The sequence below is a fragment of the Hypomesus nipponensis genome, chromosome 22 (assembly GCF_054491055.1).
Source record: "Hypomesus nipponensis isolate SF chromosome 22, ASM5449105v1, whole genome shotgun sequence".
NCBI lineage: Eukaryota > Metazoa > Chordata > Actinopteri > Osmeriformes > Osmeridae > Hypomesus > Hypomesus nipponensis.
The window spans coordinates 11,556,848-11,581,843 of NC_140382.1; the positions used below are offsets into that span (position 1 = coordinate 11,556,848).

At 41.8% G+C, this 24,996-nt stretch overlaps 2 protein-coding genes across 2 annotated transcripts; both read left to right on the forward strand.

Moving 5' to 3' along the window:
* Nucleotides 1-8,552: 8,552 nt before the first annotated feature.
* On the forward strand, nt 8,553-13,143 carry LOC146236485 (uncharacterized). The gene is made up of 3 exons (XM_084687016.1): nt 8,553-8,557; nt 8,649-8,726; nt 12,260-13,143. Exons 1-3 carry the CDS (start codon nt 8,553-8,555, stop codon nt 13,059-13,061), a joined length of 885 nt encoding a protein of 294 aa, XP_084543142.1. The 3' UTR covers nt 13,062-13,143.
* A 3,826-nt stretch (nt 13,144-16,969) lies between these two features.
* Nucleotides 16,970-23,880, forward strand: LOC146236486 (uncharacterized). The gene is made up of 11 exons (XM_084687017.1): nt 16,970-16,989; nt 17,254-17,364; nt 18,316-18,677; nt 19,009-19,190; nt 19,408-19,469; nt 20,029-20,102; nt 20,722-20,903; nt 21,119-21,180; nt 21,279-21,424; nt 22,539-22,622; nt 23,396-23,880. Exons 1-11 carry the CDS (start codon nt 16,970-16,972, stop codon nt 23,515-23,517), a joined length of 1,407 nt encoding a protein of 468 aa, XP_084543143.1. The 3' UTR covers nt 23,518-23,880.
* Nucleotides 23,881-24,996: the final 1,116 nt, after the last annotated feature.

Genomic DNA, 24,996 nt, shown 5'->3' on the forward strand with positions numbered 1-24,996 from the left:
GCTAATTTAATGGTTAGCCTATGCATACACCTTGAACAAGCTGACGTTATTGCAAATGGCCGGGTTTCCCAGATTCGTTAAGAAGCTAACGCTAAGATCTTCTTAAGAACGTTCTAAGAGCGCCCTTAGAACGTTCTTAAGACGCTCTTAGCGTTAAGAGCTTCTTAACGAATCTGGGGAAACCCGGCCAATCTTAGCACACTCAAATGTTAGGTGCAAGCTAAATTGGCGTAGGGCACCAAAATGGCTTGCGGCGGCACTACTCGAATGACATCGTTTGACAAAGAAGATATCTTTCATTTGACATTGCGCATGTTAAATGTCATGCATATCTTAAAATATTTTCCTTTAGGCTTTAATTGATAATCTCGAAGCTTACTGTAAAAGCAATATCACAGGAGTGTTGCTAAACTGAACATCAGCGGCCACATGCCGAGTGTTGAGATGATCATGTATTTTAAATCAGTGTATCTGACCCATAGGCTACAATTTTCCAATAAGGCTTTGTCACAAAAAAAATAGTTTTTTTTCATAAGCCAACAAGTTAAGACATGTGAACATTTAAATCACAAAAGTAGTTTAGAAAAAGGCCCCTAGATTCACAGTTTAGAAGACGGAAAGGCATATGGATCTCCTGTCACATTGCTGACAAATCGCATTATTATTTTGATGTTGTTGACAAAATAGCAGAACTAGCCTACATTAATGACGACTATGAATTAAAAACTCATATTTCAAGCTTCACTCCCTCCCTTTCCTAATTGCTGCTTTGACGTAATTTAACTTCAAAATCAGACGTCAGTCAATGCGCGTGTTGTTACTGTAGGCCTCAGGGCCGTAATCATAATATATATAAATCTGGTCAAAATGTCCCCCCCAATATATTGATATAGGGCCTAAAAATATAATTAAAATATAAATGTGCTATGCTACGACAGGCAACCAAGCACGCTGTCCGAAATTATCATTCAAATTATATATATATATATATATATATATATATATATATATATATATATATATATATATATATATATATAGTTTTCAGTGGGGGACCCTCAGACTCCCCAGCAGATTAGGTCCCCCTCAATGTTGACTCCATGGCAATGGCCTTGGTAGGCCTACTTGCAGTATGGAATGCCAAAGCTTGTAATTTAGCTTTACCAAACAGTTTGCGACTAAATACGTTGACAACTACTTCAGATTTTGTACAACAGCAATAACCATGACAACATAGGACGGGGGTTGGTTGTCCAGCCAATATATTAGTCAGTTGTTGCCTAAATATAGCCTATACCATGTTTCAGTACGATGTCATCTTTAAATGTGAAAAGGAAAGCTCAGAAGAAATGAAAGTCTTGTTAAATTCGCTGAAGAGGTGCTTGGTATCACAGATGTCTTGGTGGAGATGATTTATAAAATACTGACGAAAAGCTCTAATAATGCAAAAACTTGGCGATTCCTCCTGCAGTGGAACACACAATATTTTTTTTTATTGCTAATGGTCAAGAGTTTAAATAAATAGTTAACTTCTATGAATCCTATAGCCTACCTGATGTGTCCAGGAGGCTTAAACCCCAGTTAGATTTTGTGATTCCACATATATATGATGTGACAGATAAAGGAAACCTGGAGGAGGTTGTGCTACATTTATTAGAAATGGTTTAGCTTGTCGCACTAAGGAAAATTACGTTTAATGTGTCATGGTGGATGTTTTTGGTACAAGGCTTAAATCAGTTGTGATATTTTTGCAATCCTTGTCAGGCTTTGGCCCAGGGCTTTCAAGTTTCACACATTTGCCGTGAGACACATTTAAACATATCTCACCCAACACTTTGCATTTCTCACGCAGAGAAGTAAGGGATAACTTGCCCCGCTATATGGGCTACAATAGATGGACGAGGCGCAGGCATACGGCGGTAGCCTAGGCTACGGTGTGAAGTGAACTCAAATCAGATCACTCCCATGCATGCATCTGCCTCACCTTAATCACGCTTCGAGAACATGACCGAGGACCAATCGGCTGAGTCCTGCCAACAAATAATTCCAACACCTCCCATCGAGTAGTTAACTATTAGGCTATTAGGCCTATAGCCTAGCCTCCACCAGATAAGGGCCTACTTCAACCATTTTGATGCTGGGTTGAGAAAAGGGTCACCCTTTGTGTGGGATTCAGATTAACATTTTCAATGTCAATTTAATGTTATTTAGTCATTTTGCAGACAATCTCATCCAAAGCGACTCACAATAAATACAGGACATTCCCCCGAGGCAAGTAGGGTAAAGTGCCCGAGGACACAACGTAATTTTGCACAGCCGGGAATTGAACCAGCAACCTTCTGATTAATATCCCGATTCCCTCAGCCATCTGACAATGCTTCAAATCAGCTTGATTTTAAGTAAGGGATCGTACTGAGAAGGGATTGTCCCAGTGTACAATTAATGGACGAAGCGGCATACGGAGGAACGTTTTCTGCCGAATTGAGAGCTGTTTCGAGGGAGACAGCCGAGCAGCCAATCAGAAACACCATCAACAAAATCATCATCCATGTTCTCCTCTGAACAGAAGAGGGCGATATCTACCTGGACAGCCAGGTAGGCTAGATATATTTCAAATTCAGACGTCCTATTTCTTTGGAATTTGTCACATATAAGATCACAGTTTAGTATACAAAAGGGCTCTCAAGTCTCACGCATTCACCGTGAGACTCACTAATTTCAACTAGTGGACTAACAGAATCAGAGTCGGAATCAGAATTTGGTTTATTTACCATGTAGGTGTACACAAACATGGAATTTACTGTGGCCGGAAGGTGCAAACAATAAACATATACGGATCTTAGAAGTATAAAAGTATTAGTAGCAGTAGTCTAACTAATCCTAGGAACTAACAATCTAAAAAAAATAAAACAATTTAAAATGTAAATTATAAAATATAAATAAATTATAGCCTATATAAAAATAAGAATTTGAATATGATTGGGCATAGTGCAAATAAATGTGGCTAGTGTGTGGTGCAACACGTGTCGGATGGACTAAATGTCAGTAGGAGTCGTTGGCCTTGTTGAAGAGGCCAGTAGCGGATGGAGATAAACTGATCTTGTGGCGTGAGGTTTTGGTCCTGATGGACCGCAGCCTTCTGCCGGAGGGAGTAGTTGGAACAGTGTCCAGGGAGGAGTCGGCCACAATCTTCCTCGCTCGCCTCAGGGTCCTCGAGGTGTGCAGGTCCTCGAGGGTAGGCAGATTGCAGCCAATCACCTTTTCAGCAGCGCGGATGAGCGGACTCAGGCCATAATTCCCATTTACATCTGTCTCGTTTGTTTGCATGGCAAATTAAAATGAATATTCCACTTAGGCCTATACGCTATTTTAACAACCTATTTTTGTCAAACGAATATAAACCCTGGTTTTTGTGTTCATGTTTTTGTTAGGCTACTCACACAATGTTCGCGGGTCTAACTGACTCAAGTTTAATTCGTTTTTCAAACTACCCATTTAGTTCAGTGCCTCTGTGGCTTTCAGTGTTTGTTTAATGTGTCTTGTCCATATATTAAGGCACATAACAAATAATACATGATTTATATAGCATATTAAAATAAAGACACATTTACGTTTCGGCATGGGGGCAGATGTCATGTGCTGTTGTAAACAATGCAACTAGTGGAGGCGGTAAGGTGCTCAGTGTTGCCAGATTGGAAATGCCGAAGTATCATACCAAACACAAACATTCGACGAGACGAAATCCTGGACGTTTTTGGAATCCCTGCCGGGACGCATTTTTTAGGTTTTGAAAAGAGGACATGTCCGGGTAATAGAGGACGTCTGGTCACCCTATCTAAGTGCTAAAAAACAAATTCTTTCATTCTCACTTTCCACATTAAAATTATGAAACGAACTGAACTATGAACACGTTCAGAATTTAAATGGTGAACTATGACCGTGAACGATTCATAACTAAACTCATGAGAATTCATGAGGTATGAACGTGCACAACACTGGTAACTGAGACAATACATTACAGAAATCATATAGGATAGCCTACTCTTTATTTCATTTAAATTGGCTTGTTTGAAATAAACTAGGCTAACTATTAGCCTGTGAAAGCTTTACTATATTCCTATATATTTTTTATAGGCCTGTGCTCTTTATTCTTAATGTCTGAGCCGCAAATGTAGATGCAAAATGACAGTGGATTTGAGGTTTTTTAATTCTTTGTCGGCCCAAGCCTTTATGGTGTCCTAAGCAGAATTGATTTGGGGGCCCGTCTGAGTCGCTTTTAAAATCAATTACATTAAACTGTAATTTAATGTGCTCTTGGGGGCCCTCTAGCAGCCACGGGGGCCCCTAAGCACCCGCCTAGTTCGCTTATGCCTTGGGCCGTCCCTGTTTGTAGGCTCAGTGACAGGACTCAGCCGATTGGTCCTCGGTCATGTTCTCGAAACGTGATTAAGGCGAGGCAGACGAATGCAATGGGAGTGATCTGATTGTAGTTCCCGTCACACGTTAGGCTAATAGGCTAGCCGAGTCTTTGATTTCGATTAGCGTCGTTAGTAGGCTATAGCGTTAGGTAGCTTACTTCCTCCGTATGCCTGTGCCTCATCCATCAATTGTAGGCTATATAGTGGGGCAAGTCACCCCTTACTTCTCAGTATGAAAAAAACAAGGTGTTGCGTGAGACCTTGAGAACAGGTTGAAAGGCGTGAGAGAGCCCCGATTGAAAAGCCTAGTCTGCAGACTTATAGGCATGGGCATGGGCGGAAATCCCGGGGGGGACAGGGGGGACACGACCCCCTCAATCCTGGGAAGAATCGTTTGTCCCCCTTAATAAATCACTGTAAACATAACTATGTAATTTCAATAACACTTATAATATGCAATGAAAGCGCTTTGCTGATTATGGACATAATGGCGCTTTTTAAAGTTTTAAATGATTGCGAACCCCGCCCTTGGTCCCACAATGGTTTGATCCACAGCCCCAGCCCTCAGCAGTGATGCAGGTGCATGTGTGAACATCAGACAGGATCTGTTTGTGTCGTTGGTGGCTGATGTCCAGTAAGTAGTTGTAAGAAAGGATTGGTTTGACAATTTATTTCTAGCACTCAATACAATAAAACATTCATATCTGTCACAATTTTCCTTGCATTGATCACTATGTTAGCTAACCAGCTAAGTAACATCACCAGCTTTTTGCATTATAGTCAGTAACTGAGAGAAGCTAGCAATGCAGTAGTTGTGTTCCTTATCTGACAAGGTGAAGGTGATGAGTGTCTACCATCTGAAATGCACGTAGCCAACGTGAAATTAATCCAGTTAATCGCACCAAAGCGATTTCACTATGTTTGCAGGGTTCACACACCCTAAACTAGCTGCATTTGCAAAGCTACCAAACAAACCAATGGAGCAAACATTAGCACCTAGTCCATTTGGCGTTGTCAAAAGATGAAAACTTTGCTATCTTCAATTTAATCCAAGATCAGCACGGATATTGTAGTTCTTCAAAATCCATTTGCCATGGTTAGCGATACTGAACAGAACTATACTATATTCTACCATTTTCATAATTATCTTAAATGGTCTTGTTGCAAAAGCTAAATTGTCTCCAGGGACTTCGAAGCACCTGTGTGCCGATCTGGAGTAAACTGGCGATAGCAAAAATGATGGCAAATGCCACACAAACGGAATTGGGGCTCGCTAGCTCTACAAATTCAGCTATTCTGGGAAGCCAGCATATATCAAACCAAAACATGAATTATATTAATATGACAAAAGGTTGCAGTTTGCGTTGTGTAAAAGGTGAACTCATACAGCAGTCAATCCTTGTCAATGCAATCCGTTTTACCTTTCCTTCCTGTCTAGCTACCTGGTAGATCGAAGCCTATTCTAGAAGAATCGTAATAAATTATAGAAGCCCTTCTCCTACTGTAAATAAATTGCACATTGTGTGTGCAGCCAGCATGGTAGAAAAATTGCAGAAAAAAGAAAGACGGACATCAGAGCATTTCAGGACACCAAAACGCAAAGAAAGTACCCTGGTTGTACAAGATTAGTTTGAGGCAATGGTATTGTTGTTGTGATTAATTGTGTAGTATTGGGTACTGGTAGTTAGGAGGATGGCAAACACCTTATGTCTTTTCTAGGAGACAGACTGTGAGTCAGTGAGGGTGGTAAAAGGGAAAGAGCCAGAGAGAGACTTCAGATGACAGTGTCACAGCCATGGCAGGACCGGGGGTCAACCTTTTTGCCAGCAGCACCAGTATAGGAGACAGTGGCACAGCACTGTCTAGTCACCTCAGTGGTGGCACAGAACCATATCAGCCACACCCACAATTTATAGAACCGCAAACTCTTGCCAACAAAGTGTTAACACTTCACTTGGTATTGCTGGTTGTAAATACTGTACACCTGCATTCATACTTGACTGATAAGAAACACTACTTATAACTACATTTGAACAAGTTGAGACAACTCTTCAGTTAATAACTATAAATTATCCAGGAGTATGAATTATGGTTCCTCAATATACATTTAACATATTACAATGTAGGCTGTGTTGCAGCAATCATTTTGGTATACCCCTCAGAAATTGCTCTTGCGAAAATGTCATATAATTGTCCCCCCCCAAAGTTGATAACAGATTTTCGCCACTGGGCATGGGCATACTGCAACAAGCAGGACAATTGATTTATTTCCCATTTTAAAAGTTTAACGTTTCAAATGTAACCTATTGGCTATTTGTGTGTTGTATTTTTTAAGATCCATGGCTTTAAGATCCAAGGCTTATGCTTTAGCAACTAAAAAGAAAGGGGGAAAAAACACAAAAATAAGATTTGTCGAGTCACTAGAGAGAACAACAGTCTTAAAATAACTCCTTTGTTGGGTCTGACCTCATGTGACCAAAATGAATGAGGAAGGAACGGCTTCCCATAAGTCGTTGATGAAAGGCATTTTTTTGAGAAAACTATATCCGTCCAGCAGATCCTTACACCAACACATTATGATGTAGGCTAGGACATTAAATCAAACGTAATGCTAATACGAATGTGGTCATGATCCAAAGAGGACACATGGCTATATCTAAAATTTCCTGATTCTAATTGTCTGATACTAGCCAACATTTTATTACAGGAGCCTACTACTAATAATAATAATAATAATGCACTTTATATTAGCTAAAATCTTAAAGTGCTACAGGTTAAAAACAAGAAAGGGCAAAAAAAATAATGTAGACCAAAAAAAAAAAAAAGGTAAATAAAAGAGTCAATCAACCAAAGGCTCTGTTAAAAAGGTGGGTTTTGAGGCCACGTTTCAAAGCATCCACATTCTGTGGTGTCCTCAGGTGATCAGGGAGAGCATTCCACAGACTGGGAGTGGCTGAGCAGAAAGCCCAAACTCCCATGAAACGCAGCTTAGTCCTTGGTGGTTTCAGGAGATGTTTTTCAGCAGATGACAGACAATGCTTAACAGACAATGCTTAATGCACAAGCACATTCTTTCACTTTTAGTGTGCACATATGGAGTGAACATGTACCCATTCAGAGCCTATTTTAGATTGTGATGTACAAATTAAATGATTGTGGCTGCAAGAGTCAAAACCTTCCAATTGGTTTTGAGAAATGTACAACAATTCTGACTGTGGAGACATTGGTACAGCTGTCTCCTTGTAAGACATTGATACAGAGACACATCTTTGTGTATCTGGACCCTGAATCCGTAAATAAAAGATGTGTTCAATGGCCTTCCTCAAAACTGAAAACTACACAAGAGAGGGCAAACCAACGTAATCGAAACACAAAAAGGCACAATATAAGAAAGGGCCAAAGTGGCATGCTTGAAAATTCTCTATAGAGTAAGGTGCGTATAGGTTTCTGAAATGTTAGTAGTAGAATAATTATTATCATTATTAATTTTGTTGCTGTACAGCCTAGTTCTTATGAATATGTTTGTAAATAGCTTCATGGTGACTGCTGCTTTCTTAGGTAACCATTTGTTATCTTGATCAAAGAGTTGCCACATTCATGGCATTGACTCATTGACAATCTCATCAGCTGCTGACATCAGTCAATAAGGAAATAACGTTTTCCAATTGTGTTTTTCAAAATGTTGTCTAGCGAGTTTTCGTTCAGGGTTGGGCGTAATATAATGTGTCCTTTTCATAAATGCCCTTAAATGATTGTTGCCAATGCAGTTCTCTTCTCTAGAACAATTCTGTTGCTGTCTATAGGTACAGGTAGGTGCAAGTAGAATAAGCTACACTGTGAACCTATTACACTGTGAAGCTTGATTAAGAGGTGAGTGGATCTGCTTTAGTATTTGAGATTAGCATAAACCTTTTAATAACTGGGCTATTTGTTAGTTTGCAAAAGTGATGTCAAAGGGACACGTTGCAACTGTCTAAATTGGAAGGATATATATGCATTCAAAAGTTATAAGAACTGTAATATGGCACTTTTTTGATAAGACTTCAGTCTACTGATAATTGATTCATGAATGAATTATTCTATTTATGGCAATCAGAACAAGAAAAATAAATTGTGCCAACATCAAAAGAGAGGATGCTGTACAGTTTTATAGCCTACTTTTTATATAAATGTGAGAGCTCCATGTATAAGAGAATTTATCTCATTGTATTTTGAACCCCCAATTTACAGAATAAAAACCTTCAGGGGTGTCCATAAACAGGACCATGCATTTGAAGATTTTGATGGTGGTCTTGTGCCTTTTTGCTGGTGAGTTTTTTCAGCCTCTTACTGCTCTTCTGACACAATTTGTCTTAAAATAGCATGATGCAAAAATATTAATATGCCAATTTATTTGTGATTTATTGAAGTGCCAATAGCCAACCTACATATGTTATGGATAATGTATAGAACGCCGAGAAATAGAAATCAGCAGAGAAATAGTTCGCCAAAGACGTTGAACATTCTTTCGGCTTCAAATCAGCTGACGTCGCTAAGCAACGGAGTACGCTGGGGTTTAAAAGTTACCGGACTACTTGCGGAGTGCTACGTCTTTGCTTCGCGTCGGGGTGCTGTTCGCCCTGTCTGGGCTTATTTTCCCGATAATGACCGGCGTTCTTATCCCTTACTTACTAACCGAGAGTGAGGTCATGCCGGGAAATATCAAACTGAGGCTGGAACGTATCGAGCGAGTGATAGCGAGGTTGATACGGCAAAGCCGAGGTTTGATATTTCCCCGCATGCCCGAACGGTCGAGGTTAGTAAGTAGTTTATTATATGGCATTTTTAGCTTCTTTTCATTTTGTAAACGAAAATAAATGGTACCTTTAGGCTAATTGTAGCTAGCTCTCAAGTCTTCTCACGCTGTGTTTCAAGTGTTGCCTAGAAACTCATTACTTTTGATAGAAAGCGGACAACATGATTCTGCTAAAATGGCTTTAATTTCAACACAAAATAACGACACAAGTGCTTAAAAGAGTCTTCATCCTCACTTTCGATGACAAATCTTTTCAGCATCATCTGGATAGTAACTCAGCAGCTGACTCGTTGCTCATTTTGAAGGTGACGTCAGAGGGCAATACGGAGCCGCATTGACCGCTGAGGAGGGCAATACGCGTCTGGCATGACTTCCCATTAGCCAATCAGAAAACTCGTACCGTCGTTGCCATATAATAAAGTCTGTAAAAACTTTTCCTGATTTTCAGACATCAAAACTTCACTAAGATTCCATGTGACTAATTATGTAAAAAATGTGACTTAAAACTTTACGTTTTGCATGCAGCGTTCCCCAATCACCGGTCAGCGGACCGGTACCGGTACGTGGGTCATTTGCTACAGGGCCGCACAGAAAAAGAAAAAAAACATTATTTCCCTTGAATTGAGTCTAAAAGATGTTTTAAAAACATTATAAACTTTTTTTTACTATTTTTTTAGCAAGTTTGTGGCCTTCATTGAGCGGTAACTATCAGGCGCGTCTCTTCCTCCTGACAAGCCTGTTTGAGACAACAACTCAAACTTGTCCGTGAAAATATGTCTTAGCCTACATGAAACCGGTCCGTGGCGCAAAAAAGATTGGGGACCGCTGGTAAGGCATCACATTCAGGCTTATCCCGTTTGGACGACTAAAGAAGGCCTAGTCCATCTCGTTCTGACTACATAGTATTTCGTTTGGACAATAATTTTCTTGTTTGAATGAGACAAGTCGTTCTAGTTAACAAAGTTACTCTGTACAATGAAATGGTTATATTGCAATGTCCTCCTTCCACATTAAAACACTAAAAAGAAAGAAACATATATAAATATAAACAGTCAGAATAAAATAAAATAAGGCGTAGAAATGAAATGACAGTTTTTAAAGTGCACCATGCGTTGTTGCAAATATTGAAATTACAGTTGATGGCATGAAGTCACAGCAGCATTCAGTCATAGTTCAGTATGTGTGTGCGTGTGTGTAGAGGGGCTGTTATTGTTATGTAGTGGGGGGGGGGGGGGGGGGGGTGGCTTGTGAGGGAGCTGTTCACCATCCTGATGACCTGCAGGTGGAAATTGCTTGTTAGTCTCTTTGTTTTAGATTTCAGATTCCTGTAGTCCTGATGGCAGAGAAGAATCTGTGCAGGGGGTGTGTTCTGTCCTTGATAATATTGTGGGCTCTCCTGGTGACCCTGGTGGAGTAAATGTCCTGTAGTGAGGGGAAGGCTACTCCTGAGATGAACTGTGCTGTTTTGATCACACACTGGAGTGCCTTCCTGTTCTGGGCAGTGCAATGTCCACACAACACTATGACTGTTGTGGTTTGGACGCTCTCGACCGTACCTCTGTAAAAGTTGCTGAGAATTTTGGTTGGCATGCCAAATTTCCTCAGCCTTCTCAGTAAGTACAACCTCTGGTGGGCCTTTTTCGGGATCCAGAGTATGTTGTGAGACCATGTGAGGTCCTCGCTGATGTGAGTTCCAAGGAATTCAAAGGTTTTCACCCTTTCCACCTTGGTCTCACCAATGTACAGTGGTGTGTGCTGCACTTTCTTCCTCCTTGAGTCGATAATCATCTCCTTGGTCTTGTCTGTGTTCAGGGAGAGATTATTGGGGGTCAGATGGCTGAGCGGTTAGGGAATCGGACTATTATTCTGAAAGTTGCCGGTTCAATTCCGTCTGCGCAAAATGACGTTGTGTCCTTGGGCAAGGCACTTCACTGGCCTCGGAGAATGTACTTACTGTAAGTCGCTCTGGATAAGAGCCCCTGCTAAATGACTAAATGTAAATGTATTATTATGACACCAGGCCACAAGTTCCTCAAGCTCTCTTCTGTACGCTGTCTCAGCCCCACCAGTGATCATTCCAATGACCCTAGTATCATCTGCAAACTTGATGATACTTATGTTTTCCTGGGAGGCCACACAGTCGTATGTGAAGAGGGTGTACAGCATGGCAAGATATCCGGCCATGTAAGCTAGCTTTCAAATTTGCATACTCAAGCCCACGGAGACAGAGTAGTTCCAGTAACAGCCCAGTTCCAGCAACAATTATGGACTGACTGTTTAGCTGCACGCTCCGGCCATGGACTAGGCTACTCCCCGGACGTTGCGAGAGAGGGTAAGGCCAGTCTTTTTTTTACTCACCAAGACAGTTTCCCTACCTGGACCTGCACACTTTTAAACGCAGATATTCTGAATGGCAGAACATTTTGTTATATAGGTGTTGGCTATTATAAGACCAACAAGTCTAGCTTGAATTAACATTGCCTGTTAGTGGAACGGAACGTTAGTGGAACGGCTTGAGGCTTTAGTTAGAGAATGTCTAATATGGGAGATCTGTCACTCTTGGGAAACTTCCGGGTTCTGAACTGGTTGCAGTTCCACTCTGGTTCCATATGAGGACGCAAACCAGTGAATGTACAATGAAGGGAGGTCTATGGAGCTACACCCCTCAAAATCTATTTTTCTCAGGAAATATATTTTTTTCTAGTAATTTGAATGTTACATTCGAAAGGGGAGGCAAAGAAAATAGACAATTACAAAATGACGTTGTGTCCGTGGGCAAGGCACTTTACCCTACTTGCCTCAGGGAGAATGTCCCTGAACTTTCTGTAAGGCGCTCTGGATAGGAGCGTCTGCTAAATGACTAAATGTGATTACTTCCCTTTGTTTTAGTCAAGAGTTTGGTGGTTAAGTGTAAAATATATTTAACAGTGAGTAAAGCAAAAGAGGATATGTATATATAGTAGGGGTGGGGGAAAAATAGACCCCAGTGATCAAATTGTGAGGTACCAAAAGATTCCCAACCATGATATATAGCTTTGTTTTTCAGCACGAGAATCCAGCCAGAATACAACCATAGATGCTCCAACAATAGCCACAGATACAGCTCCAACAGCAGCCCCAACTGCCGCTCCAACTGCAGCTCCAACAGCTGCTCCTACAGCTGCTCCTACGGAAGCCCAAACAGCAGATCCAACAGCAGCCCCAACAGTAGCTCCAACAGCTGCTTCAACAGCAGATCCAACAGCAGATCCAACAACAGATCCAACAGCAGCTCCAACAGCCGCTCCTACACCCGCCCCAACTGCCACTCCTACAGCAGCTCCAACAGCTGCTCCAACAGCAGATCCAACAGCAGATCCAACTGCAGCTCCAACAGCTGCTCCTACAGCTGCTCCTACGGAAGCCCAAACAGCAGATCCAACAGCAGCCCCAACAGTAGCTCCAACAGCTGCTTCAACAGCAGATCCAACAGCAGATCCAACAACAGATCCAACAGCAGCTCCAACAGCCGCTCCTACACCCGCCCCAACTGCCACTCCTACAGCAGCTCCAACAGCGGCTCCAACAACAGCTCCAACAGCATCTCCTACAGCTGCCCCAACAGCTGCTCCAACAACAGCTCCAACAGCCGCTCCTACACCCGCCCCAACTGCCACTCCTACAGCAGCTCCAATAGCTGCTCCAACAACAGCTCCAACAGCATCTCCTACAGCTGCCCCAACAGCTGCTCCAACAACAGCTCCAACAGCCGCTCCTACACCCGCCCCAACTGCCGGCCCTACAGCAGCTCCAACAGCTGCTCCAACAGCAGCCCCAACAGCATCTCCTACAGCTGCCCCAACAGCTGATCCTACAGCTACTCCTACAACCGCCCCAACTGCCGCTCCTACAGTAGCCCCAACAGCAGCCCCAACAGCAACCCCAACAGCTGCTCCTACAGCTGCTCCTACGGAAGCCCAAACAGCAGATCCAACAGCAGCCCCAACAGTAGCTCCAACAGCTGCTTCAACAGCAGATCCAACAGCAGATCCAACAACAGATCCAACAGCAGCTCCAACAGCCGCTCCTACACCCGCCCCAACTGCCACTCCTACAGCAGCTCCAACAGCTGCTCCAACAGCAGATCCAACAGCAGATCCAACTGCAGCTCCAACAGCTGCTCCTACAGCTGCTCCTACGGAAGCCCAAACAGCAGATCCAACAGCAGCCCCAACAGCAGCTCCAACAGCTGCTTCAACAGCAGATCCAACAGCAGATCCAACAACAGATCCAACAGCAGCTCCAACAGCCGCTCCTACACCCGCCCCAACTGCCACTCCTACAGCAGCTCCAACAGCTGCTCCAACAGCATCTCCTACAGCTGCCCCAACAGCTGCTCCAACAACAGCTCCAACAGCCGCTCATACACCCGCCCCAACTGCCACTCCTACAGCAGCTCCAACAGCTGCTTCAACAGCAGATCCAACAGCAGATCCAACAGCAGCTCCAACAGCAGCTCCAACAGTCGCTCCAACAGCTGCTCCAACAGCAACTCCAACAGCAGCACCAACAGCAGCACCAACAGCAGCCCCAACAGCAGCTCCAACAGCCGCTCCTACACCCGCCCCAACTGTCACTCCTACAGCAGCTCCAACAGCTGCTCCAACAACAGCTCCAACAGCATCTCCTACAGCTGCCCCAACAGCTGCTCCAACAACAGCTCCAACAGCCGCTCCTACACCCGCCCCAACTGCCACTCCTACAGCAGCTCCAATAGCTGCTCCAACAACAGCTCCAACAGCATCTCCTACAGCTGCCCCAACAGCTGATCCTACAGCTACTCCTACAACCGCCCCAACTGCCGCTCCTACAGTAGCCCCAACAGCAACCCCAACAGCTGCTCCTACAGCTGCTCCTACGGAAGCCCAAACAGCAGATCCAACAGCAGCCCCAACAGTAGCTCCAACAGCTGCTTCAACAGCAGATCCAACAGCAGATCCAACAACAGATCCAACAGCAGCTCCAACAGCCGCTCCTACACCCGCCCCAACTGTCGCTCCTACAGCAGCTCCAACAACTGCTCCTACAGCTGCTCCAACCACAGCTACTCCGACCATAACCACAACTCTACCAACAACAACCACCCCACCACCAGTTGTGTTGATTCTCATATTCAGTTCACCAGAACCTTTTATTCCTGCCCTGGAAAATAATTCCTCCCCTCAGTTCAAGGAACTAGAAACTAAGACCAAAAACACGGTAAGAGTAATTTGCAGTGGGGAAAAAGACGGAATCACCAGGCAGATGTATTTAGAGTGAGCAGATAAAAATAACAGCAGGTTTATTAACGTGTCTTATTTAGATGTGTTTGAACAAAAATACATGTCTGCACAGTGTTATCAGTGCAAGACATTTTGTACGAATATGTACTCTGTTATTTACTATGAAATAATGAGTTTCAAATTGTGATTCCTGCTGGCCCATGATTAAATGATTGATCCTTTTTGTTTCTCAGCTCGAGCCCATTTATAAAAAAAGATTCCAAAACTTTCTTGAACTGAAAGTGCGTGGTTTCAGGTAATTTAAATGAGTATAAATGATCTAACCTATTGTTTGAAGGACCAATGTTCTGTGGTTCATTAACATAATTGTATATGTTTAATTGTAGATCAAGAACAAACGGTTATGGCATGTAATCAGTGTTTTACATAAATGTGTCATATTTTTCAAAAAGTGGATTAATTTTTTGTTTAAGTCTTGTGATGCCGTTTATCCAGCTATCTCATTGTCTATGCAATACTTTTTTTGCAGGAGAGGTTCCACCATAACAGATACAGAACTTCAGTTCAACGTGACACTAAATGTAACTGCACCTGCTGTTGAGACTATAGCTTCAACTCTCAAGACTGCCATTGAAAACGGGAGTGTGTCACTCAACATTTCTGCTGGCTCCATCAATGTTACTGGTGCGTCTTTTCATCACATTCATGACATACTTTGTAGAAGCAGGTCCACAGCTACGGTGTAATATTATAAATTGAAAGTACATGAGATGTCTATTCAAGAGCGTGTTGATGATGAGACTCCATGTAAAGCAAAACAGGATATAAGATACTATGGGTAACTGGAAATAATGTACGATTACAGCCATGTGTCTAATTTAGTGTAATGTGTTTTGTAATGTGACAATGCCTTTGTTTTTCAGTACAAGAATTCACTACCACTGTTTCCCCATCCACAATAACCACCTCTACTAGTACAACCACCACAGCTTCTCCAACGACAACAACAGCTTCTCCAACAACTGCCACAGCTACAGCTCCTACAGCTGCTCCTACAGCTGCTTCTACAGCTGCTCCTACAGCAGCTCCTACAGCAGGTCCTACAGCAGCTCCTACAGCTGCCCCAACAGCAGCTCCTACAGCTGCTCCTACAGCATCCCCAACAGCATCCCCAACAGCATCCCCAACCGCAGCTCCAACAACATCCCCAACAGCTGATCCTACAGCTTCCCCTACAGCAGCTCCAACAGCAGCTCCAACAGCATCCCCAACAGCATCCCCAACAGCTGCTCCAACAGCATCCCCAACAGCATCCCCAACAGCTGCTCCAACAGCATCCCCAACAGCATCCCCAACAGCAGCTCCAACAGCATCCCCAACAGCAGCTCCAACAGCAGCTCCAACGGCTGCTCCAACAGCAGCCCCTACTGCTCCTCCAACCACAACCACAGCTACTCCGACCATAACCACAACTCTACCAACAACAACCACACCACCACCAGTTGTGTTGATTCTCATATTCAGTTCACCAGAACCTTTTATTCCTGCCCTGGAAAATAATTCCTCCCCTCAGTTTAAGGAACTAGAAACTAAGACCAAAAACACGGTAAGAGTAATTTGCAGTGGGGGAAAAGACGAAATCACCAGGCAGATGTATTTAGAGTAAGCAGATAAAAATAACAGCAGGTTTATTAACGTGTCTTATTTAGATGTGTTGGAACAAAAATACATGTCTGCACAGTGTTATCAGTGCAGGACGTTTTGTACGAATATGTACTTTGTTATTTACTTCTTCCAAAGTTCCAAAGAAATAATGAGTTTCAAATTGTGATTCCTGCTGGCCCATGATTAAATGATTGATCCTTTTTGTTTCTCAGCTCGAGCCCATTTATAAAAAAAGATTCCAAAACTTTCTTGAACTGAAAGTGCGTGGTTTCAGGTAATTTAAATGAGTATAAATGATCTAGCCTATTGTTTGAAGGACCAATGTTCTGTGGTTCATTAACATATTGGTATATGTTTAATTGTAGATCAAGAACAAACGGTTATGGCATGTAATCAGTGTTTTACATAAATGTGTCATATTTTTCAAAAAGTGGCTTAATTTTTTGTTTAAGTCTTGTGATGCCGTTTATCCAGCTATCTCATTGTCTATGCAATACTTTTTTTGCAGGAGAGGTTCCACCATAACAGATACAGAACTTCAGTTCAACGTGACACTAAATGTAACTGCACCTGCTGTTGAGACTGTAGCTTCAACTCTCAAGACTGCCATTGAAAACGGGAGTGTGTCACTCAACATTTCTGCTGGCTCCATCAATGTTACTGGTGCGTCTTTTCATCCCATTCATGACATACTTTGTAGAAGCAGGTCCACAGCTACAGTGTAATATTATAAATTGAAAGTACATGAGATGTCTATTCAAGAGCGTGTTGATGATGAGACTCCATGTAAAGCAAAACAGGATATAATATACTATGGGTAACTGGAAATAATGTACGATTACAACCATGTGTATAATTTAGTGTAATGTGTTTTGTTTTGTAATGTGACGATGCCTTTGTTTTTCAGTACAAGAATTAACTACCACTGTCTCCCCATCCACAATAACCACCTCTACTAGTACAACCACCACAGCTTCTCCAACGACAACAACAGCTTCTCCAACAACTGCCACAGCTACAGCTCCTACAGCATCCCCAACAGCATCCCCAACAGCTGCTCCTACAGCATCCCCAACAGCATCCCCAACAGCTGCTCCTACAGCATCCCCCACAGCTGCTCCAACAGCAGCTCCAACTGCTGTTTCTACGGAAGCTCCAACAGCCGCTCCAACAGCAGCCCCAACTGCACCTCCGACAACTGCTTCAACCAACCCTCCATCGTCAAGTGAAGGCAGTCAGGATCTAACATTCAGTCTGAACCAGACTTTCAATGCAGATCTGTCCGATTCATCCTCTGCAGCATTCCAGAATCTTGCTGCCACTGTGATAACTGAGGTACAACTCAACATTATTACACATATCAATATACATAGGAAATACATGAGACATGTTTAGATCAACCACTGTAACAGCTAAGGTACACATTTAATGTAACATCCAATTTTCAGTGGAAGTAATGAAAATCAGCAACTTTAAGACCACTTGCAGTCTGAAATACTGTAAATTAAATGTTACATTTGTATTCAATGCGTTAACCATATGTGTCTGTATGCAGATAAACAACATTTACAAGAAGAAATTTGCAAGGTTTCTCCGTTCCATCATCAAAAGATTCAGGTAAGCAATCAGTTCCATCATTCATCATGTGTTACTGTAATGTGTGAAATTAAAAGAACCTCTGAGATTAATCCAGTCCATTTTCTTGTCCAATATAGGAGTGGATCCGTAGTTGTTGATATGACACTCGTGTTCCTGAACGAGTCCTCAGTTCCCTCTGCAAACGAAACGGAATCAACTCTGAATACAGCTCTCACCGCTAACTCCACCTCCCTAAACATTATTCCAGGCACTGTTAGTGCTCGTAAGTATTAAAAAGGCGTAGGTTTCAATATACATGTCCCACCCACTTTAATGACTGGTTGAAGATTTTGTTGTTCATCGCAATGCAAAGATATCAAAATTGATTTGGTATTGCTTTTGAACGGGCTAATTGCAAATGTGCATGTGGGCCATTGAGCAACGGGGCCCAATACTTCAGCCACCACTGTTGACTCCATACATTTTGCTCAGTACTGAGTATAGTATTTTGTATATGGGAAAATATCTAATGAATATGGCCTTAATATTAAGAAGAATGATTGTGTAATTATTTATAATTGTTCTTTTCCTACAACAGCCAACACAACATTTACAACAGCTGCTCCTACAACTCCAACATCATCTTTGAAAACAACATCGCCTCCATCAATTGTATCTGCCACATCAGCTTTACTCAATACAACCTCACCTCCGGCCAACATCTCAGCTACGTCACCATCTTTGAATACAATGTCGCCTCCATCAAATGTATCTGTCACATCACCTTCACTCAATACAACCTCATCTCTGGCCAACATCTCAGCTACATCACCATCTTTGAATACAATGTCGCCTCCATCAAATGTATCTGCCACATCACCTTCACTCAATACAACCTCACCTGGACCAAACATATCAGCTACTTCACCATCTTTGAATACAACGTCATCTCCATCAAATGTATCTGCCACATCACCTTCACTCAATATAACCTCACCTCTGGCCAACATCTCAGCTACATCACCATCTTTGAATACAATGTCGCCTCCATCAAATGTATCTGCCACATCACCGTCACTCAATATAACCTCACCTCTGGCCAACATCTCAGCTACATCACCATCTTTGAATACAACGTCACCTCCATCAAATGTATCTGCCACATCACCTTCACTCAATACAACCTCACCTCCGGCAAACATCTCAACTACATCACCATCTTTGAATACAAGGTCGCCTCCGTCAAATGTATCTGCCACATCACCTTCACTCAATACAACCTCCCCTACAGCTGCTCTGACAGTTTCTCCAACAACTGCTGCTAACACAGTTGCCACTGCAAATCCACCCCCGCCATCATCAAGTGAGGGCAGTCAGGGTCTAACATTCAGTCTGGACCAGACTTTCAATGCAGATCTGTCTGATTCATCCTCTGCAGCATTCCAGAATCTTGCTGCCACTGTGATAACTGAGGTACAACTCAACATTATTACACATATTAATATACATATAAGAATCATGAGACAATTTAAGATGTACACTGTATTAGCTAAGGTAAAAATTTAATGTAACATCCATTTTTTCTGAAATTAGTAAAAGTAGCAACTTTAAGACCACTTGCAGTCTGAAATACTGTAAATGGAAAGTTACATTTGTATTCACTGTGTTAACCATATGTGTCTGTATGCAGATAAACAACATTTACAAGAAGAAATTTGCAAGGTTTCTCCGTTCCATCATCAAAAGATTCAGGTAAGCAATCAGTTCCATCATTCATCATGTGTTACTGTAATGTGTGAAATTAAAAGAACCTCTGAGATTAATCCAGTCCATTTTCTTGTCCAATATAGGAGTGGATCCGTAGTTGTTGATATGACACTCGTGTTCCTGAACGAGTCCTCAGTTCCCTCTGCAAACGAAACGGAATCAACTCTGAATACAGCTCTCACCGCTAACTCCACCTCCCTAAAAATTATTCCAGGCACTGTTAGTGCTCGTAAGTATTAAAAAGGCGTAGGTTTCAATATACATGTCCCACCCACTTTAATGACTGGTTGAAGATTTTGTTGTTCATCGCAATGCAAAGATATCAAAATTGATTTGGTATTGCTTTTGAACGGGCTAATTGCAAATGTGCATGTGGGCCATTGAGCAACGGGGCCCAATACTTCAGCCACCACTGTTGACTCCATACATTTTGCTCAGTACTGAGTATAGTATTTTGTATATGGGAAAATATCTAATGAATATGGCCTTAATATTAAGAAGAATGATTGTGTAATTATTTATAATTGTTCTTTTCCTACAACAGCCAACACAACATTTACAACAGCTGCTCCTACAACTCCAACATCATCTTTGAAAACAACATCGCCTCCATCAATTGTATCTGCCACATCAGCTTTACTCAATACAACCTCACCTCCGGCCAACATCTCAGCTACGTCACCATCTTTGAATACAATGTCGCCTCCATCAAATGTATCTGTCACATCACCTTCACTCAATACAACCTCATCTCTGGCCAACATCTCAGCTACATCACCATCTTTGAATACAATGTCGCCTCCATCAAATGTATCTGCCACATCACCTTCACTCAATACAACCTCACCTGGACCAAACATATCAGCTACTTCACCATCTTTGAATACAACGTCATCTCCATCAAATGTATCTGCCACATCACCTTCACTCAATATAACCTCACCTCTGGCCAACATATCAGCTACATCACCATCTTTGATTACAACGTCACCTCTATCAAATGTATCTGCCACATCACCTTCACTCAATACAACCTCACCTCCGGCCAACATCTCAGCTACGTCACCATCTTTGAATACAATGTCACCTCCATCAAATGTATCTGCCACATCACCGTCACTCAATATAACCTCACCTCTGGCCAACATCTCAGCTACATCACCATCTTTGAATACAAGGTCGCCTTCGTCAAATGTATCTGCCACATCACCTTCACTCAATACAACCTCCCCTACAGCTGCTCCGACAGTTTCTCCAACAACTGCTGCTAACACAGTTTCCACTGCAAATCCACCCCCGCCATCATCAAGTGAGGGCAGTCAGGGTCTAACATTCAGTCTGGACCAGACTTTCAATGCAGATCTGTCTGATTCATCCTCTGCAGCATTCCAGAATCTTGCTGCCACTGTGATAACTGAGGTACAACTCAACATTATTACACATATTAATATACATATAAGAATCATGAGACAATTTAAGATGTACACTGTATTAGCTAAGGTAAACATTTTATGTAACATCCATTTTTTCTGAAATTAGTAAAAGTAGCGACTTTAAGACCACTTGCAGTCTGAAATACTGTAAATGAAATGTTACATTTATATTCACTGTGTTAACCATGTGTCTGTATGCAGATAAACAACATTTACAAGAAGAAATTTGCAAGGTTTCTCCGTTCCATCATTAACAGATTCAGGTAAGCAATCATTTCCATCATTCATCATGTGTCACTGTAATGTGTGAAGTTCAAGGAACCTTTGAGATTAATCCAGTAAATGTTCTTGTCCAATATAGGAGAGGATCCGTAGTTGTTGATATGACACTCGTGTTCCAGAACGAGTCTTCAGTTCCCTCTGCAAACGAAACGGAAACAACTCTGAATACAGCTCTCACCACCAGCACCACCTCCCTAAACATTATTCCAGGCACTGTCAGTGCTCGTAAGTATAAACAAGGCGTAGGTACCACCCGATAATGGACGATGCGTAGGCGTGAACCGTCCGACGCGCAGCGGAATTATCCCGCTTATACCATGGTCACTTCCCAACGATTTTTTTTTTTACAAACATTACTTTATTTAATTTTTATTGTTTTGCAATCTATCAAACTCTAACATTTCTTTATCAAACTTTAACATTTTTTTTGTTTGTTTTTTTACTTTAGCCAACTCTGAAATTTCTAGCTAGTCCGCTCAGCTCACAGAACCAATGACGGCTTTCCTTTGGCTGAGCTAGTAGCCTGAAAGCTAACGTTATGCTAGCAAGGTTCATAGCAATAACATTGTGTACGGTCGACAAACAGTAAATATGATTTCACAGTATGTTTGACAAGAATATTTGCTAGCTAACCAGCCATGTCACTGCCCCAAAATCAATATCAAGATTTTCACGAACGCCCATACTAGTTAACTATGCTATACAGTAGTACAGAATGGCCGCAGCCTATAGAGCATGTTGAAAACCAAATGGATGTGAGATGACCACATCAAAGTTGACAAATTCTCTAAACAGTAATTATAATTTGACAGTAGACTATGTTTAACAACAAGACTAGCCAGCTATCAAGCCATGTCATTGTCCCCAAATAAAATCAAGATTTTTAAGAAGAAAGTAATCGTCGGCTACTGTGTGTTGGCCGCAGCCTGTCTGAAGTAGATGTGGTGATAGCGAATAGTTTGTGAGATGCGCGATTACTTGACAATGACACAGTCAATTCAGAAAAGTACAATTTTGCAAATAAGTTGAAAGAAATATTGAAGTCACTCATTGTTGTAATAAGATGTTAGCTTATTACAGTCTTTCAAAATTGTAAATGGAGGCTTGTAAATGGAAGACTGCGTCCCTGTTGTTATGGTTACTTATTTCAGACACTTTGTTGACAACAATTTTTTAGAACGGTGAAAAGACAGTTTTGCTGCAATTACGTAGTAGGTGTCCGTATATCACCTGATAATGGACACCCCTGCAGCCAATCAGAATAGAGTATTTACCCAGACCATGGTATACATTAACCATAATGATTACATATTTATTTATAATTGTTCTTTTCCTACAGGTGGCACAACTACAACAGCAGCCCCAACAGCTGCTCCAACAGCTACTCCAACAGCTGCTCCAACAGCAGCCCCAACAGCAGCTCGTAAGTATTAACAAGGTGTAGGTGTCAATGTTGATAGGATGGATATTCTGGAGAAGGCAGGCCGGAAGGAGTCACGACAAAGGAGAGGAGTTGACTTTGGTTTATTAGTCGAGCTGCCCGGATCAAACAATCAGTTCAAGACAAACTGATGGCATGAGTGAAAACTCTGTCTCTCAGCCATGCTTCAATACATGAGTTGGACAGTACAGATATAGAATGCACAGAATTGCTTCCTTAACGGGTCTTCAGTGGTCAGTGCACTGATACACTAGAACGTTCAGCAGGTGAAGTGGTCATTAATCACATAAGCCCTATTTGTACATGATTTTCCCCACTGTCTCCCCATTGTCTGGAATGTGTGCGTGCCATGTTTATATTCTGCTCAGTGGGGGGCCTCACTGCATGACCTCTTGACCTTACAGAGACTCAGGCTGCACATGTACACAGAAAATCAGCCTTACAAGTATATATGTCCCACCCACTTTAATGACTGGTTAAGATAGTGGTTCCAATGATTTTGTTGAAAAAGTGGGTGGGACGTCACACACCCACTTTTCACTAAGAACCTTATATTAAACGGCTGAATCCACAGTTTCTTTTTTTTTTTTAAGTTGCCCCCACCCACATTTGAAAATAAATCTAAATGCCTGACTAGGACCATATTACAACTTATGTCTTCTCATTATTTAAAGATAGACACATTCAAGGTTGCATTTGCAATAGGTTTCATTAATTTTCGCTGAATTCTATGTTTATCTCACTTGTCAATACAGAAACAACCACAACTACAACCACAACCCCTACATCAGGAAGTCCTCCCAGACACACAACCTTCTCCATGGCTGCCATGACGCTGATTCTGCTGCAAGTGGTACAGATGTTGGCTGGCTTATAGTCTGCACCGCTGCTGCCTTTTAAGATCGTGGAGCCATATCTGCCACTCACCAAGTAGAACAACCGGCAGGCTGAACTAATGAACTATTCACAGGCCTTAAGTTGGAGTACAATATTTTTTCAATTTGTATTACTGAAGGAAACAAGAATGCTGTATTTTGTACTCTACATTATGTCCTTTACACATGATGAATTTTGCCCATGTTATGTGGTAAAGTGGAAGTGTATTTTAAAATGATTGAGCTTATCTTTACTTTTATATCAATTACATCTTTAACTAATTTAATAGCATATTTGTTTGCTCAAAAAACTTATGACTTATTTACAATCCAATAGACAAATAAAGTTTCATGTGATTTATTAATCATTTTCATCTTTAGTCTTTTTAACACCATGTGAAAGCGTGACAGAAACAGTCAGGGTTGTTTTGAGGCATGCGTGATTTTTTTTATTATTGTTTGATAAAAGATTTAGAGAGGGGACAGATATTATGACAGAAAAGAGTGAATGAGAGAGTGAAAACACAAAGAAGACAGAAAAGAGAGATAGAAAATGGCATCTTTCCAACTTGCTCGAAAGAACGTCGGAGCCACCCCAATCGCGAATCTTGAATATTTAAGATCAGAAATCCTGATGTGTGGGGGAACCCCGAGTACAAACTCCACACACTATACGAGCAAAACAGTTGCAAATCTTGCATTTTTTTGTCTTCGTGTCTGTGGTCTCTCAAATTTTGAAAAACTTATAAGAATGAAAACATTTTTGTGAGTAGGCTACTTACCATGTCTTCAATTTGGGGCAGAAAGCATTCAGTCAACATGCTACTCTAACTCAAGTGAATGGACCTCCATATAGGCTACAGACACATTAACGACATTGACGAAATACAGGCCCATCGTGCGCCATGCGGGTGCTCATTTATAAACTTGTTACAAAAAGCAAATTTTCTAATAAATAAAGATGGCTAATATTTGGGGGCTAAAAGCAAGGGCAGCTATGCAGAATTAGAATTAGAAAAGCACCTAACTCTTTGCAAACTGCAGATATACAAAAATGCAGGTCATCATATCATAAATTGTACATGGTGCCCCAGTCTTATGCGTTTCTACTGCATTTAAGAGCTCATTCTCCACTCGTATTCACGAGAGGAACAAAAATATTGTAACCTTATCGCTCATGAAAACTATAATAACGCACGAACTGAACATAGATGAGTCCGTGACCGAATGTTCTAATAAAAGCAGAAATCTAATGTTGAAAATATTATATCAATACTGCGAAGCACAGATCCGTACGGAGCCCCTAAATGGACATGGGAAGAAAAAAATTGGGTGCGCAGGAAAAACTTTCCTGTTGCCACGCTGGTGCGCACAGAAGCGTGCATTAGACCTGCGCTGTTTTCATGCGTGGAAAAGACAGAAAGAGGCTTAGTTACTTGAGCTGTATATATATAGCTGTATCCACCTTGGACTTACATTAA